This window comes from Pelmatolapia mariae, linkage group LG2 (assembly GCF_036321145.2).
Source record: "Pelmatolapia mariae isolate MD_Pm_ZW linkage group LG2, Pm_UMD_F_2, whole genome shotgun sequence".
Lineage (NCBI taxonomy): Eukaryota > Metazoa > Chordata > Actinopteri > Cichliformes > Cichlidae > Pelmatolapia > Pelmatolapia mariae.
In genome coordinates, this window is record NC_086228.1 from 23,309,971 (window position 1) to 23,328,882 (window position 18,912).

The 18,912-nt window shown below is 38.5% G+C and overlaps 1 protein-coding gene across 11 annotated transcripts in view; it reads right to left on the reverse strand.

Moving 5' to 3' along the window:
* Nucleotides 1-17,822, reverse strand: part of atp11c (ATPase phospholipid transporting 11C) — a 42,854-nt gene extending 25,032 nt beyond the window's left edge. For all 11 annotated transcript variants that reach the window (XR_010096343.1, XM_063495176.1, XM_063495186.1 and 8 more), the window contains exon 1: nt 17,288-17,822. Coding sequence is in view for 10 of the 11 variants with exons in the window: in XM_063495176.1 (XP_063351246.1) it covers nt 17,288-17,314 (27 nt within the window). In the remaining variant the exon portion in view is untranslated. The remainder of the gene's footprint in view (nt 1-17,287) is intronic.
* Between the last annotated feature and the right edge of the window lie 1,090 nt (nt 17,823-18,912).

The following is an 18,912-nucleotide window of genomic DNA, read 5'->3' on the forward strand; positions in this document are numbered from 1 at the left end:
AACCTGCATTTTCTCATATATCCACACAACTCCACTGGGTCCAGTTGTTACGAATAGCAACCCGTTTAATATCAAAGTGAGTGAAGCACCTTATAAACTAGGTAGCTAAAGTAGCTAGACATTTCAAACTTTACCAGGTAAAGCAAAAAAAAAAAAATGGATTTCCAAATTTTCAAATGCCAAACTTGACACTTGGGGGATGTCGCATCTTTCATATACAGCTTAGATTTTTGTATTTTTGTTCTAATGTAGTATGCACTCTAATGTGGATGTGTGTGTTAATTTAATATTTGAAAGAGAAAACATTTGAGGAACCTGCTCAGGAACCAGAGGTATACCTTGTCCTGCCAAAATGATAAAGGCACATAAGGTAAATCAAACAATGCACAGAAGCCAGGTTGTTGTCATAACTTCCATGGTGCTCACCTTACATAAATCTCAAGAGCAACTGTAAATACCAACCCAAAAAAGGAAACTCACATGAGAAATCAAAGTGATAAATTGTCAGGTAGGACAACGGTTTATTCTTCTCTGTGTGGGGAAAAAAAGAGAAGACTATGACTACACATCTCCCACACACAGTGAACATTATTTTATTTTAGGTTTGTTAAATATGTCACTACACTGTTCCCTAGAGTTTTACAGAACTGATTTTGCAACTTTATTATTGTTCAAGGAAATATCTAGCCAATATCCATTCCGTTAAATACAGAAAACATCAGTGCCAAGAGTGATGATTCATTATCACTGAACAGGAAATCTGTCTATCCAAAATCAAAACAGAGCCCAATCTCAATTTTTTTGTCCCCAGAATGCCAAGTGTGACCTAAAAGTATTGGCCAAAGCATTAGGTGGACAGCTACAAGGGCTGGAAACAAAGCCAGTACAATGCATTAGCCAGACCTACAATACTTGCTTCCAATTCACATCTTTCTTATCCTCAAGGATATTCCCATCTCACTATAGAGAGATTAGCCTGACTCTGTTGACTGTAAATAATTAACCCTATTACAATATACAAACTGTTGACCATTTAAGTTATACCTATATTGTTTGTATACCTGAATATTTTCTTTCCCATGTTAAAAAGTTAGGCCTTCCACTGAGAGCTTTAACAACATAATGAGCATGTGTAATGTCAAGAGTATTTAGAATTTGTGAAAACTTTAAAATTCAGAGCCAAAATGAATTGGAGAGCCTTAGTGGCTTTAGTTACTACTTTAACAGTTGTCAAAATATAAGAGACAGTTGTTAACTGCTTCTTTCCCCATTTCATATTTTGACATCTCCATTTGTAACCAATAGAAAAAAGGTATTGCACCATGCAAAAAGCCAAATATACTGATAGACTGTGGCATTTTTTTTGTGTGCAGCTGGGATTCTCAATCAAGAACTACCAGCCTTTACATTATGTCCAATCTTAACCTGTATCTCATCTTAATCGAACAGTATGTAAGAAAAATGTAGCTTACGGAACAGTTTTTGATGTATGAACTGCAAACAAACAACACCTCATAAAGCAAACCCCCAGTCACCCAGCAACTGGTCAACCAACTAAATCTGCCTTCTTAATGATGCTGGCAACTTTTCCATCTTTGGCCTGGATTGTGATTGATGCGTGGTTTCTCGGAAACCTAACAGAATTTTTATCAAAAGTTTAACCATTAACAAACATGCTATGGGTATTTATCCAAATGCATCATTGCTAAACAACAATAATTTGAAGAATAAACATGGCTTGCGATCTTTAAGTTAAAAATTAATAGTAGATCAATGAAATATTTTATGCTTAATGCTTAATGATCTAGAAGTTTTGACATTTTCAGAAACATAAAAAAAAAGTAAACCATGAAACCTTTTGGACTTTAGCTCGGTTTTCACAAGCTGCATCACAAATATTTATATGAAGAGTAGAGATTTATGTAATACCTTTTCTGTTAAGCTTATCTGCCGTCAAACAAGCTGCATACTGTAATGTGCCATTCTTTGATGTAGGAGTGAAACAAATTATCAACAACAACATACTGTATTACTACCAATATGATGCCAATATCAAGTGTTGTAATTTTTAAAATTAGCAGGTTCTATGATTCTCTATGGAGGAGTTTAGTCAAGTTATTTTTATACTGTACTCATACGTTGGATAACTATGGAATTTAACTGATTATTGGAAACCTGGCATACAGATTTAGTTTCCTGCTGGAATCACAGTGCTCTCATTTCAAAGTAGCACACACTCACCAATCAATCACTTCAACTGGGCATTGGGTTGGATACTCAATAATGGCAGAAGTGAAACTACCTCGGGCTGTCAGATACTTAGTCTTACAGCACTATATTCTTCAGAAAACTCATATACAATACACAGCTGACAGTGGTTTTCAGTGTACTTTCAATTTAATGTATGTAACCAATATCAAATTACTATATTTGACGCATAGTCCAAATGTATATATGTCTTTGTTTAGTCCCCTTGTATTTATGTACAATTATGCACATTAACTTAGGCATTAATATCTCAAAAACAAACAAAAAAAATGACCACTCTATACAACCACAACAGAAAAAACTACTTGCCAGACAGACAGGCGATTCATCTCTGGGATTAATCATAAACTCTTGATATTGTGCACAAGTACTTCATTTTTACAAGCCAAATTATTTTTAAAACAAAAAACAATGATGAATGCCTACTTTCAAATGTCATTGCATAAGCAAATAATATCAGACACTGACACAAAGAAGACACACAGAAAGAGTGTCAGAAAATACGCTTGCGTGCTGTAGTCATTTTATTTCATCGTCCAAGTGAGGACTCTAGCCACATGTTTTAAAAATAGCTATATTTTCTGTTCAAGCATAAGTTGTTCTGCTAATACTGTGACTGTAAATAATTCAAGTTGTGCAGGCAGGGGATCTGCTTTATCTAATATAAAAGGCCAGTAGCATGTGGGCTAAGGAGACAAATTATCATGAACATCTGATCCTCGACAAGTGCCAGGGAACATGTGAATAGTGGCCACCTGGACAGCAAGCTTCCCAAAGTCTGTTTCAGACAAGGGGTTAGATCAAAGAATGGCCTCAAACACTGGAAGTCTAATTTATGCAAGTAGGGACCAAAATAAATGAATAAAAATCACAGCATTCATAATGAATTTATGCAGCCATAATGCTTGTCATTAATAGTTGGGGGGGGGGGGTTAATTCTGTAAAAAACAGCCCACTTTTCCTATAGTCCAGACTAGAAAACGGAGCCAATAGGTTTACATAATGTTCCCTTATGCATGAGCAGCCACATTCACACCTCAGTATGGATGTCAACTTTAGCATCCCCTACCCGATCAGCACACAGTGACACTCCATCAGGACCGGATGCAAACAGAGTGTGAGAGGAAAGAAGTACAACGGGATCCAAGATTTGATGCATATCCATATTTTCACCCCCCCCCCCCCCCATATCAAATAGCAATAATCTGCCCCCAGGAGCAATAAGCCAAGGATCTCTATACTGACTATACTGTATATACAGTAATGTATATACCTTTACATATTGTACATATATTTATTACTTTTTAGATTAGCCATTTTTATATTTTGCTTGTTTTACATTATTGTATTTTGCACAACTCTGTTGCTTGTGAAGCTCGCACACAAGAATTTCACTCACATGTACTGTACCAGTGTACCTGCACATGTGATGTGACAATAAAAGTGATTTGATTTGATTTGATTTGACTCTGTGTAGAAGAAGTAACTGTGAAAGTTGTCCTATGGACTCTGAAAGAACTGTAAAAGCAAATTTTTAACTAGTAGTTAACAATAGAACACTGTTACAAAGGGCTGCTCTATCACAGCATAAAATGCAAGTAAACACACCTTCTACAACCAGAATATCATGGAATCAAAGTATTCAAGGGCTCTGGCTTTTATTTTACGGGTTCATAGACCAGACAGCTAGCAATACTAGGTTACTGGCTTCTGTCCATAGTTTTAAGGTCACGGATCAGTCAGAAAAAAAATGCTACTTGTAATGCAGACTAAGCCAACAATGGTGCTTAAAAGCTGTGAAAGAGCACACATAAGCAAACCCCGTCACCTCAGTGAGGGTTCTCAAAAAGAAGCGGCACCTACACAAACATAACTCATGGTGAAAACTAGAGATGGCACGATACCACTTTTTTATGTCCGATACCGATACCGATATCATAGCGATATGAATCTGATATAGTGTGTTTTTTAATCAATAAAACTGTTTTTTTAATATCTTGCTGCATTTTGTATAAGTTCATACTCAAGTTTAAATAAACAACAACACTAAAGCTATTCTGTTATACCTGTATGTAAAAATACACTGCACCCAAAATATTTCATAGTTCAGCAATACTGATCAATCTAATAAACTTAAACCTACTCCATCCTTCCTATTCTGGTATTTTAAAGAGTACTTAGCAGAAATATTAAGCAACCTAACTAATAGGGTTGCAAACTCCCAGCAAAAAAAAAATAGGGAACCACCCCCACCCTCCACCTCATGATGCTTAATCGACGTAATCAACTTTAATTTGATGCCGTGTGAAAAAAAATGCACAGAAATAAATTATTTTTCAAGAATAATTAAATAGATTCAACATCTTTCTTCTACAGAATTGCAAACTGCACAGATGGTATCTTCCCAAATGAAAAAGTAGTATAGCTTACTAGGGTATATTAGACTTAACAGTTACTATATACAGTAATGGACATCTATACATTTTACATCAGATTAAAACTTTGGGTGTAAGATTCAGATAATTATTTATAAAACGCTAGACATTTTAAATGAGAATAAGAAAGAAAAGTATGTCTTTGTGCCCCCCTTTTCCCTGTTAATGCCCTATCGGCCCTCCTGGCTAAACTTTGCTAGATCCGCCCCTGCACAGTTACCAGCCGTCAGCTACGTAGAAAAGGATCCTGGTGTAGAAAGTAATATTAAATAAATTCTAATGACAGCTTATCAAGGTTAAACGTGCTGCTGTTGTTCAGCTGCTGGTTTCCTCTTTCTGGTGCAAAGTGGGCCAAAAACAAAGAAGAGAGACAGACTCATGACAGAAAAGCCGATCAGCTGATCATTGATCAGTTTCACGATTGAAGTAGCAGCAGGAGAGGGAGGGAGAGAGAAGAGGCACTCGCTCCATATATCGGTTGTTAAGCTTAACGTGGGTACGCTTTACAAACATTCAGAGATGAACTTACACACTTGCTTTACTTCTCTCTGGGATAACTTCCTCGGAGATGAAATGCTGGATTGCTAGCGAGGCTACAAATACACACAGCCGCTCAATCACGTGAGCACACTGCTCCGAGGTGCTACGGTTATGAGGCGAGTTACGCCGTGTCGCAAGTTTTGTGAGGTGCTTTTTTGATATTTAATGGATCGGATTACATTTTTTATTTCTCTCCGATATCCGATCCAGTAATTTACGTCAGTATCGGACCGATACCGATACCTAATATCGGATCGGTCCATCTCTAGTGAAAACTGGAAAAAGTATTCTGTATTAAATGAGGAAATAGTCTATGCCCTACGGCACTAAAAATAAGAATAGAACTATTGAACGGCCATTGATTTAGTGGTGGAGTCACTGTAAAATATAATGAGGGTCAGATGGTGGGGGCCACTTCATTTTTGAGCAGTTACGTGATTGCAATGCTCATCTCCAAAAAAGTGAGCTAAAGCCCGTAGAAGAAATGCTAATGTAAGGAAAAACAGAATTTATTGCATTATCTCTGCTTCACTGTCAAAGGTCAAACAAATCTATTCAATGGCAGTGATGTTAGTAAGTAAAGCAGAGTCAAGTGCCAGTATGTCAATATCAAACTGTATTCACCCTTGATGATAAAGCACCAGCTACCAAAAGTGAATGGAGATCAATAAAGCAAATATCCAATGGTCAATCAAGCTGAGATGTAATTGCTCAGTCAAAAATAAATGGTGCATTAGAAAATTGAGCAGGGCTTAAAACTTTACATTAAAATATGCCCTAAATTTAATTATGCATACATTGTGAAATAAGCACAGGCTTGGACGGAGGGGGAAAGGTGCTCCACTGAGAGCGAGGGGAATGTAAGACTGCATTCAGCTGGTGCCAAACACCCAATGATGACTCTGGTCTGATGACACTGTGCGCTGTCACACCATCTCACTATTCAGTGACTATCCCGTTTTGTCAATCTGCATGTTGTAAGCAGAACTAACTGAGTAACCAGAAAATTACAAGGCCTATTCGTTGTATCACAATCCATCACAACCACAACTCTCTGACAGCGCAGATTTTTAAATGATTATTTCATGTATTTTTAATGCCTTTGGCACTGTATCATTGAGATGCTGATAACACTGTGGTCATTTTTCTTGTGTAGCAGTCTGAAGTATTGTATTTGACCGCATTATATTTCTTCCTCACACAGACACACACTCCTATATTATATTATATTATATTATATTATATTATATTATATTATATTATATTATATTATATTATAATAGAGATAGACCGACTGAACAGCTACTATGGTGTACCCAATAATTATTTCTGCTCTAAAAATGATACAACCAAGCCAAAAGTAGGTCAGATGTGGCTGTGTACGAGAACATGATGTTGTGCCGTTCCTGTGAGCAATACTTGCATAATTCATACCATAAGACACAAAACACTCCATAAACCAACCAACAAACTGCAAAAGACCGGGCAGACCATTTCATCACATTGTACCACAATAGACAACCGTTCACATTCACACTAGCAATGAACTAACACTTAGTTAAAGTTAAAGGGCATTGTAGAACCTTCGGCAACACTTATTAAAAGATTTAAGTGACTGAGTGATTTGAGCCTGTTTCAATAATTTTAACTCTATGTGGAATAGAGAAAGAGAAAAGAAAGAAAGAAATTATCAAAAGCCCAAAATTCCCATGATGTTCATGCCCATGGGTGTATGTAAACTGCCCATGGGAGTTTACATACAGTAAAAATTGTACCACACAATCAAGATAAACTGAGTACTTTGTGGCTGTGCTGTTATGCATTCTTTCTGCACGTGATCTCTGTCTTTACATAACAGCATATGCTATACACATATATCGTACACTTCATTTAGAGAAAATAGCAGATTCAGTACTGACGTTTTTTTCTTTGTCTTCCAGAGCAGAAATGCAAAACCCTCAGATGATCCTGAGGTGTAAATGACACGTGAATGTTAGAAGAAATCCAGTTCTTTGTCATGCTGCTTCATTGACACAAACATGTTACCATTTATGGCCAGCAAGTCTGTTACAGAGACCGCCAGAAGTGGTTTTGGGTCGCACAACTTCTCTCTCTGGACAAGAAAGTGTTTTCTGATCTTTTGCTGCTAAGCCTTCTGTCAAGGTTTAACTGAATTGTGTCTCCAACAGCTTATACGTGCATGTCTTGCAAGGAGTAAAGATGACACTGTGGTGTGCAGAAGAAAAAAGATCTACTGACAAAGTGTGACAATGGTTCAGCAAGTGCTGTTTTTCTGGACACAAATAGATTTTGTGGTCAAACTAAATCGATGCTGTAGCTTTTTCTTACTAAACTGTTAAAGCAATTTGAAAATGTAAGCCCAAAAGAATATGGTATGCTCAGCTTTGTTCTGATCAGTCTCCATTGGTGGTTTTATAACCTTGTGCAACAGGGACAAAAACACTAAGCTCTTCCAGTACATAATGCAAGAGCTGTGTCATTAAGCTTCAAAAAATGCACTCAGAAAAGCTACTTAAATATATTTAATGAGGTGTGAGGGAGCTTTGCAAAGAAGAGAGAACACTGGGGACGAATGTTTGTTCTTGTTCATGCTGCATGTGTACAACCTGCACTACACTGAGAATGTCACTGAACTCAATCTTTGTTTTCTATTTTTCCCCACATTAAGGAGAAAGTGTGAGCGAGACATAAAATATATGCCTAAACACCCAAAAGGATTCTGACAGTATTGGAAGGCTTGCCAAAACAAATGCTTCGTCTCTAGCAAACCGTTTTAAAAACCGTTAATGACGACAGGAAAAACATTCTAACAGAAACTTAAAGCTGTGATTATGACAAGCAAAAAAAAAAAAGCTGAGTAATGACTGTTTGAATAAAAGGGGAGAGATACATGGGCTGAGTTAGTGCTGTTCACCCTTGCAGCTCTCTGGCACATTGCTCCGTTACATTCTCTCTTTTTCTTGTCAGCCCACTTGCCTGTCCTATTCCAGCATGCTCACTTGGTCTCACTAATTGTAACTCTCTCAATTTTGATTACACATCCAAGTGCTCACTGCCCATACCAGAAGAATTTAGAGTGGCTACATTTTCCTTTGAGGAAAATATAGCACAAAGGCACAAAATTAAAGCTTTGTTACTACAATGACTTTGAGGAGTACTCACCTCTTTGTTGTATTTCTTGTGTGGGAAAACAATTTCTAAATCAAGCAATCTTACATGGGCTATTTCGTCTAATTTCAGCACAAAGTCCTTTAGCTGTTTTTAAACCTAACTGAGATTCAAAATACAAAAAGATTTCCAGAATTGAAATCCCCATTCCTTGATCCAAAGACATTTTGAGCGTCTATGCTATGTAAGCTAGTCACATATTGGTAGTTTTATACAGTTAGCGCCACACATTACAGGATGTGCATCCAGATTATTTAATAGCATGTGTGTTTGTCACCTGTTTGATCATTCAAAGGATGCTCAAAGGGGCTCTTCATCCTCATTTAGGCCCCTTGGCTGCTCAGTTTTGTCCAGTTTAAAAGAAAGATGATTCAATAAATGGTCCACAAATATATCAGCAACCACTGGTTACGTGGCTGATGATGCCTGCAAAATCTGAGCACACTACAAAAACTCTGCTGCGCTTATATTACTTTAGAATTCAAAGTCAGCTTCTTTCCCTTCATTATGAGTGGAACACCTAGAATAAAAACTGTTTTACTGAAGAGACTACAAGCTTAGACAAAGTTCACATAAAAGTTTTTTAAAAAAGATATTTACTCTCCTAACAAAACAGAAGTACTATTGCTTCATTCCCATACAGTGTTACATCAAATCGACTTGTCTTTCTACAGCACCATTAATTTCACGCAAAAGTAGTTTGGGGTGGTTCAGCACATAATAAAGGAATCACACAAAAAGCTTTAAACAGCATTTGTCTCTTAAGCAACACACTTGGACACAATGCAACAGACCTGAATTTTGCAATTAAGTTAATAAAGTTTCCCTCTCCAAAAATAAATAAATAAATAAAACATTAATAGAAGCAAATAACAGTTTCAGACAAAAGGTTATCAAATCAATAAAAGGTAGATACATTAATCCATAATGATACTATAATAGGAGTTACCTCCATTATGGATTCAGCAACACTTGGCCTATGGCATTGAATTAAGGCCCCATATTAAAGGCTACTCTCTTCCTCTGTCCGCTGTTTGCACATTGTGATGAATAGCCTTCAGAGTAATAACAGTCCAACTTGAACTGCGCGCTGATCCTAAGGAGCTGTTGTGGATAGGCAAAGGCTCATTGTTCCACTAGCATGCCTGCAGCTGTACTAGACACAGAGTGTAGTGTACCATTGGCTGGTACTGACCTATATTAGACTGCATCTCTCGACAACAGGGAGGAGGGAAACTCATCATGACCTTGCACTGGGAACAACTTCCTCAAACATTTTGGTCACGGACACATATAGCGACACTTTTGGTATAGTGACAACTTGTAAAATGTCTAAAAGCCATAGTTGTTTTGTGAGTAACAGGTTTCATGAGAGGCTTTTAAAGGTCATCCCCAAGCTGAAGTATTTTCTGTGAGTAACATCAAAAAAGATGACCTTTGAAATTTAAAGAAACACAATAAAAGCCCATTAATATTAAAAACAGGAAATGCATGTGAAGTCACAAACTGCTGACAGACGACTGTGGTCAGACAATATAGACATGGATGTTTTTAACTGGTTTATAGTCTTGAAACATTCATTTACTAACACATAACTTAATCCGCCTTCAGGAGTGTGAACTTTGTTCACCTATTCACTTTGTTCCCAACCAGTTAAATTAAAGTCCTGCGGAGAATGAGAAAAGCACATTATTTTCCAGGGATTTCACGGAGAAAACCTCCAGACTTCACATTTTAAGGCCTGGAAAAGCAAGCATATTTTAAACTACAGCCTAGTCACACTTAAATTTCTCTTTAATTATATATCAAAGTAGTTTAGCCTTAGATGGGGTATGGTTTTTCCAGCTAAGTGCACACTCTCTGTACTCTGTTTGCATGTGTGTGTGTGTGTGTGTGTGTGTGACAAATCACTAGATTTAGCTACTTAGACATAAGTTCTTGATGCGGCTGCTTTTTCCCCATGTAGAGCATGGGTTTCTAAACTGCAATCCACTACAATGGTTGCTCCCCCACACCACACTGGCAGAGAGCCATGCAACACCAACAAAAAAAACAGCATTTACAGTACGTCCTAATGCTGACGAGCTTTAAAAAAAAAAACTCCATCTCAGCTACAGCCCCTCTGATGACATTATCTTTAATAATGTACCAAGCTACACTGACTGTAATTACTACTCAATTAATTATCCTAAGACGCTGCATAGGAGAGCAACAAGACTAATGACAAAAATCAATGGTGGCCCTTTCCTTCCCCTGCTTAGAAGGCATGGTTGACTGTGGTATTCCTACTAAGCATTTCTTCTCAGTGAACTGTAGCCACATTAAAAAGACAAATATTTCACCCTTTGACTAAACAACACTTCCTTCCTAGCCAGGAGTTTGCCATGAAGATAATCACTGGAGGCTGTTGCTTTACCTAAGTGATGAGCGTGTAGGAGGGGACACGTTCGTCTTTCTTCCAGCATTCGTTAAATCCTAACATGCTGTTCCTCTCTCTCTGTGTCAGCGAGTACCCTATCATTTTGGGTGACGATGAAAAACTGGGATGATGAAACAGCACAGATGCTGACGTCCCCACCCGACTTCCTCCATGCGCAGACACACGGAGGGAGACATAGACACGAAGCAAAAAACACAAACACCCAGAACACACACGTCTCAGCATTCTCTTCGCATCTCACTGCAAACACTCTCTGAGTAACGCTAGAGCTCAGCCATAGCACAGAAAATCTCTGGATGAGCCTTTATACATATATGGATGATGAGGATGCATTTTGAGTGCCACTAGCCTGGTGAGGATAGGTGGGGGTCAGGAACGGCAGGAGGAGTGTAAGGAGAATTCAAAATAAATGAAGCAACCTGAATTATTTAGAGGTACAAACTGAGAATTCAATCCAGGTTTTAAAAGGAAGTGGAAAAATTGCCACAAAAAGCCATCCATGGTCCCTTTGTATTGAGCCTGAACCGCCCCCTCCACTATAGGAAGGCTGAAAATGTCCGTCCATTCGAAAGGAAACTGCGAGGCGCAAAGAGGCAACATATCTAACCCCCAGATTCACTACAGTTTTTCAGGCTTGAGTCACGCAGGTCTTTCCGGTCTCCCCCACTATATTTCATCAGCCCACTATCTCGCAGCAGGCCGTTTATTCTTTCATGGTACCTCTCTCCCCACGCTAAATATATTTATTATCCCGCTGTGTGTTGCAGATGAGCTTCTTTGGCTGTGTTTCTATTACTGGGCAGAGTGCAAGAGATCAGACGGAGAGAGGAAGGATGAGAGAAAACAGAGTAAGCAATTCTCTTCACCAGCCAGTTCACGGTTGCAAGACTAATGGCGGCAAAACTGAGCACACATAATCAATATGCATCTCCCCTAATCAAACAGGCCTGATAAATCAGATGACTTTACATGCCTTCTATGGGCTGTGGCGCTTAGATGCACTGTTACCCTTACTGCTAACCAAAGAGTAACAGCTCTGTTCGGGAATTCTTGATTCTCATCAGTTACTGAAAGCCCCTAGCACGTTTCCAACAGGTGCTACTAGTTGTTAACAGATGTCAGCATGTCAAAAGCCAGACCAGCATGGAAAAACACATCTGAAGCATTCTGAAGGACGGATAATGCTGCAAACCAAACTATGATAACTGAATGCTTGTAATGCTGCAGTAATTGCCCCAGTACTTGCAGATACTGTTTTTTCTTATTCTACAGCAGCAGACAAAAACATTTCCTTTTATTGCTGAATGAGAAATCAGCTTTTATTGAGAAAAGTGGACATGTGATAAAGTCTGGAAGTAGTTCACTCAAGTAGCGGTTTGACCAGAATGGAGACCTAAAGCACCTATATCAAAATTCTAAAAACACCTCAATACTTGCTTTCTTAGTGTCCTTTATAACAAAGGCAGCTTATGTATGTATGGGTTGTCCAAAAATAAATAAAAAATCCCCACCTATAATGAGATACTAACCTTATTACTTAATACAAACAGTACTGCCTTCATCTTCTCTAGCTGACATACAGCCTAACATACATACTTCACACAGCCTCTCCACTCTTTACCAGTTGAGCACTCGAACAGAAGCATGGCAAACAGAAAAGCACCTTAAAGAGTAACACCCTGGTCTTTAGGGGGTATTTTGTGGAGTCAGTAAAGCTTCCATTTCAACAACATATAAATAGTAACCAGTTATTGGAAACATTAACCTGTCCAGCACACATGTTAATGTTATACATGTAACTATTAGCAAATACCCAACTGTCACCTTAGCTGTCTGTTGACTTACCATTATTTCAAACCCGTCTTGTCTGGCAGCTTTTGCAATCAGAATTATGATCTGAATGCGATGTTGTGCCAAACACATTTTGTTTTTCCAAGATGAGCTCAATAAATTCTCTATAGGCTCCTCTTGTTGTGTTTCTCATGTTTCTTTTACCGGTTTACTTTTTCATTAGTGTTATTTCAGTTATTACAGTATATGCGTAGTATGACAGGCAGGAAAACAAAAAAGAAAGGAGGGAAAAAACTGGAGAAAATCTAATAGTGAGTATTAAGGAAATGAAACGACAACAATGATGGAGCTAAGCACCAAACATTATCAGTCCTACCTTCTGTAATGTAAACAGACCATGTTAATTTAACAAGATAAAAAAAAAACTATAGCACACAACTTGTGTTAAAAAATTAATTTAACACAATTATTTGTGTCTAGAAAGTGTTATGTTTCTCTTAAAAGTCACAGATTGAGGCAGAGAAAAGGTCATCAGCAACTAGACAGAAACCGTGGCCACGGGTCTCACCAGTGTTGCTGAGCCAAAAATAAACAGGACTGTAGCTAAATATACAGACAAGTGTTATTCTAATATTTATTTAAAAGACAATGGACTCTTCATTTTTAATAGTAGTACTGAGTTTGAAATTCTAATGTTGTTATAGCCCTACACTTGAGTGTGAGCAACAATAATTGGTACATAGGTTTGTGAAAGATGTGTACATTTCAAAACTGCGAGTGCTGCTGACTGACTTGCCAAACAGGTTTGCAAACCTCTGGGAATTTCCAAAGCATTTGACATGCAAACCTCGAAACCCCTGACATACAATAACATTTTCTCTCAGGAAAAGACTTGCTTTCTAATTCTTTGGTAATGTCATGTAGTCTCAGAGTAGAGTCAGGCCTCAGATCAGTATGGAAAGATTGATGAGAGATGGAGAGGTGGTTTTAGACTTCTATATTTTACAGCAGGAGAGTTACAATTGTGGTCAGAACTTTACATATGCTAATTGTAATTTAAGGCTTTCAGTGATTTATTTGAACTGTTCTGCTGCCAGGGTGAAATGATTGTACAGCATAAATCTTTAACGACTTCAAAAAATCTCAAATACATACACTGCCACTAATATTTGATTAAAGGTTACTTAGCAAGTTGCACCTTAACAGTTATTAGGCAGTTATTTACAACCTTCTATCATAACTTTATCAAGATACTTGAATCAGTTTAAATTGGTTGGTTTACTGGCATGGACACAGCTTTTCAACTTCGTCCGTAACTTTTCGCATATTTTTGGGAATGAAATTCCAGAATTCCGCTTTATCCATTCCAAAACCAATTTAGTATCATTTTCCTACCTAGAAAATCTAATTGTGTCTAAGCTTCAATTGTCTATCTGTTGAGGTAGGCAACTGAAGCTTGTAAGCGAAGCTGGTGAAGCTGAAGAATTTGAAGGTGGTCCTGCTACATTATTCTATCCATGCTGTGCAATGTAGAAGTACCACTGGCAGAAAAACAGGCCTGGAACATGATGCCACACCACCATGCTTTACAGCTGGTGCAATGTTGTTTGGTTTGAAAGCCTCACCTTTAATCCTCCAAACACACTACTTGTCATTGTAGCCAAATAGCTCAATCAAGGTCAAGTTTACTTATTTAATCAATGTCTTGTCTTTCCATAAAATCTTTTTCCTAAAGGCATTTTTGTGGGCAGCTGCAAATTTCATTCAAGCTTTAAGGTGTCAATTCTGAAACAGGGGCTTCTTCCTTGGTCAGCACCCACTAAGTCCAAGGGGGTGTAAAACTTGCATCACTGTAGACAGTGATATTTATTATGTAAGTTTCCAGTTCATTGCAGGCTTGAGCCTTGATGATCCCTTACCAGTTCCCCCTCATCTGACATTTTGGTGACATTTTGGGTCTTCTTCCAGACCTTGGCAAGGTGGTGACATATCAGAATAACTTGTACTTGTTTTAACTGATGATCTTAGATTCTGCATTTGTTTAGAAATGGCTACAAAAGAAAACTTATAAATCTACAGTTCCTTTTTTTAGATCATCACTGAGATCCTTGGACTTTCCCATTGTTCTGACCGTTGGTCAGTCCAGTGAGTGCTGTCAAACAAATTCTTTTTATGCTAGTAAAGAGAAACTACCAGTTTTAGCGAAAACCTACCTCTCAGAATCAGATGGGAATTTTATTATGAACTAATCTGTCAGTTAGGTTAGTTCCTTGTCAATTTGCATATACAAGTGAAGTCCAAAGACAAAAAGCAGCAAGCTGGCACTGGAGTATTTTCGGTATTTTTCCCAAAGATGGATTTAAACAGCTGACTGATTTCTTAATTAAATGGAAAACTATTTTTAGCACACATTTTTGATCGTGGAATCCAAAAACAAGTCAGCCTTGTTTCTGTCTATATGGTCACTTCCTGCTTTTGTGCATACCATAGCTTCCATTCTCTTAACTGGTGACTGCATCACATGAGGCCTCAGTGTACTTCGCCACTGAGCAGAAGAAATATTTTCTACAGCACTGTAACATAATCCAAATAAAAGACTGAAACTTCACGTGCGGGGTTTTTAACCGAGCTACTGAGTAGGAGGAGATCTAGTAGTTACCATGGTGCAAAAGGAAAGGAAACTGAGGTGCTGCATGGGCGATGTTGTTTTTATTTGCTTGCACTGTTCTCCTTGAACACAAGGCAGGGCTTCCACAATAATACTATCACATTTTTGCCAGGCTCCACCTCGCACAGATCACACTGCTGCCTTCAAGGGCTTGAATGAACATCAAAGGCAACTGTGTGATTTTGCATTCCTGTCAAGAGCATTACAACCTCTGGAGCTTCCCTACTCATGAAAAGCCCCCTCGTTCCCACAGCCATCTTTAATGATTTTCTAAACACTCCGGGTTTAGTGGCACGGCACATCATAGTGTGATAGTCAAGTAAACACATGAGGCTTCCACTGTGCCTTTTTGGTCACTCTCCCTCCTCTCCATCTTTCTCCCTCTTCATGATGCACGTGTACCTCCCGTGGGCAAGGGGAGGGTGGCAGAGAAAAATCAGGAGGCAGAGAGCCAGAGCCTCAGATACCAGCACTGCATGCATCAATGATAGTGTGGCTGGCTGCCCTGCACAAAATATTATTTACAGCTCACGCTGAAGAGAAATTACAGCAGCAATCCTCTCCTCAAGCAGGAAAACCAGCTGACCTGGCAACACTTAGAGAGAGGCCAGGAGGAGGGTCAGGAACTATAATTATTATATTGCTTCTCCCTATTCACTCTCAGTATCTATATTGCTCACACAGCGTGTGAGGGATTCAGCTCAGTGGTGACAACAGGTTACTGGTGCATAAGAAGTGGATAAAGAGGCAGTAAAGGCGGTTTAGCATTTATAAACGCAGATACTCCACTTTCAACTAGCCCACTCATGATTAACCGATGAGAAGGGCAATGAAACCAATGGATGAACTTTAAAAAGAGCATTTAATTCACCAGTTATGAAATATGATGCCTAAGCGATTAATATTGGCAAAAAACCACCTTCCTCCACTGAAAAAAATGTTTATGGCCAAGCACATAGCAGGGACTGTGCGATTATGCTTCCTGAGGACAAATATACATTCATTATCTGGTTAAATTGATTTCAACTAACAGATATGTTGTTTCACTTACACCAAGACTAACAGTATAAATTACCCACTGTACGTACAATATATATAACTAATTTTCTCTATTCAAAATTTAAGAACCTGCATCAAATGACATTCATAGCATTTATATTAATTGAATGGATGAAACAGTTGTTTTCACTAATCAATACTGAGTCAACAGATGTGGACCATAAAGACAACACAAGGTGGCACACCTGGTTTGATAGATTCTGTTTTGACTTATAAGTGAATAAATTTTTGGAGCCCAGAGAATAGAAACATTTCCCTGGGCATAGGTGTCTTCTCAATCGAGCTGTAGTTTCCAGGTGTTTACTGATATTATTGCTCTTGTGTATTGTTATTTATTCTTTTTTCCCCATTTTGTATTTTTGTCATAATTTTTTTTGCTTTTTTTAGAACTTGAAAACCATTTTAAAAGGTTTCATTATCATCACTGTATTATTGAAACTGTTAATGACGATAATAATATTGTTGCTTAGGATGACGACAGACTATACCTCCCTTCATCACTGTAAAACTTGCACTAAAAGTGCAGTTGACTCCCCGTTAATGCTAACTTGCATCTGTCGTGACTTCCTGGCTGGTAAGAACTTACCTAACAACCAGCTGCTTGACTAACGAGAGCCGTGAAGTGAGACAACAGCTGGTTCGTGTTATCTGGCGGTGTGAAGAAAACTGTTTGTTGCAATGTGTGTGGATTCAATCGCAATTACAACGAAGACAGCATAGGGGAAATACATCACGCAAGGGCACGCTCAGCACTTCATTTTTATTTGGGGAGGGGAAGCAAAACCACAGCGGTTAAACGCTAGCAGTGGCAGCTGGATGTCATAAGCTAACCGTGTGTGTGTGCGCGCGCGCGTGTGTATGCGTGTGTGTGTGTGTGTGTGTGTCAGGCACACATACCCAACGGTTCAGTCTTCTCCGTAGCATCTTTTTTTCCTTTAATTTCACAATGCTGATGAACTCTTCTGATTCAACAGACGCCTCCGGGCTCTGCTTCAGTTTCTCTGGTGAATAACTTTACATGTATGTTAGTAAACGTGCTAGCTCCTTGGCTATCTATTCTCTACTCTAACGTTAGTTCTAGCTATATGAAATGCCGCAGCGACGCTACATCGTTTCCATTTTGTTTGATTTCGGTATCTTCGCACCATTCGCATTCTCTCTCCCCTCTGAATATTTTCCGCGTTGCGGTGTACTAGTCGCGCTTCCCGCTGCTCAAGGCTGAAACAGTGCCTGACATTTCGCTCTGAGCCCTGTTGCTTACACGCGAAGGAACCATTTGTCGCCCCCGAGTCTCGCCTTCCCGCTGACTCAAAAAGCTGGCTAACGCCACGGTAAAAACTAACTTCTTCTGCGAGTCCCCCGTGCACAGGTCGCCTCACCTCCCTGTCAAACAATTTTCACTCCAGCAGCAATAGCAGCAGCCCACCAACGTTCCCACGTTCACAAGCTCCACCCGGCGAAGGTGCGGCTTGCACTGCACTGTGGGTAATGTTGTCTGAATTCCCGTGCTGGGGTACCAGCGTGACACCAAAGGTCAGGGAGTATCGACGCCCGTCGCTAGATGGGAAGAACTTCTAGGTTTTAGTTTCATTTTACACATTTTTCTCAGCTGAATTATTTTGTGTATGTTTCTGCATTAGGCAACATCTTATACCCCCAAATAACTTAAATCAAGGTTGTTAAAGTCAGTGCACTTTGTGGGCCACACACAACCCAGACCGGGGAAAATTTCCTTTCTGTCACTGTAAAGGCTTTTAACTAAACATTTCATACCTGACTTGTCTTAATATAAGAAAAATAACTCTCAGTTTTTCCATATGACAAATGTATAAAATTACTGGTAGCACATTGTCCAGACTGTTTATGAAACATTTACAACAAGTTTATGTTAATTCATAGAAAATGCAGACATTTCTATAGTGCATAGTTTAAAAACAGAAACTTTTCCTTCATTTAATTGTTTATCTATTTCTTAATACTTTGGTTTGGTGTGGGCAATGGCAATCAATAGGAGAAGCTGTAAAACTTATGACGATATAGTTACAAATGCCTTCTGTTTGACAATCCTGACCTAAATGATATGCGCATTGGGATACAAGCAATAACATCAGCTTAGTGAAAGCACACCAACATTGACACCAATGACAGGCAGAGTGACCAGATAGGTATAGAAACAAGCTAAATTTGAGGCAAAGAATATGTTTGTGCATTATGTGACTGATACCAAAAGGTGGTTTGATGCAATGTTATTATAGTTAATTTAAAAAAATGTTCTCATATAAAATAATTATTTAAAAAAAATAGAAAAAATTAAAGATAACTGAAACTATTTTGTAAACTTTACAAACTAACTTAAATAAAATATGGAGAAAATATCTTTAGTATTAGCGTTTGTTAGTGTGGTAACATTTTCTAAAAATTTGCCTGATTAGGCTTTGAGAAACTTATATCGTCAGACTTTGGATGTCTACAAGGCTGTGAGTCACTGCTTTCAAAAAGTTCTGTTTTTATGGTAATATCTA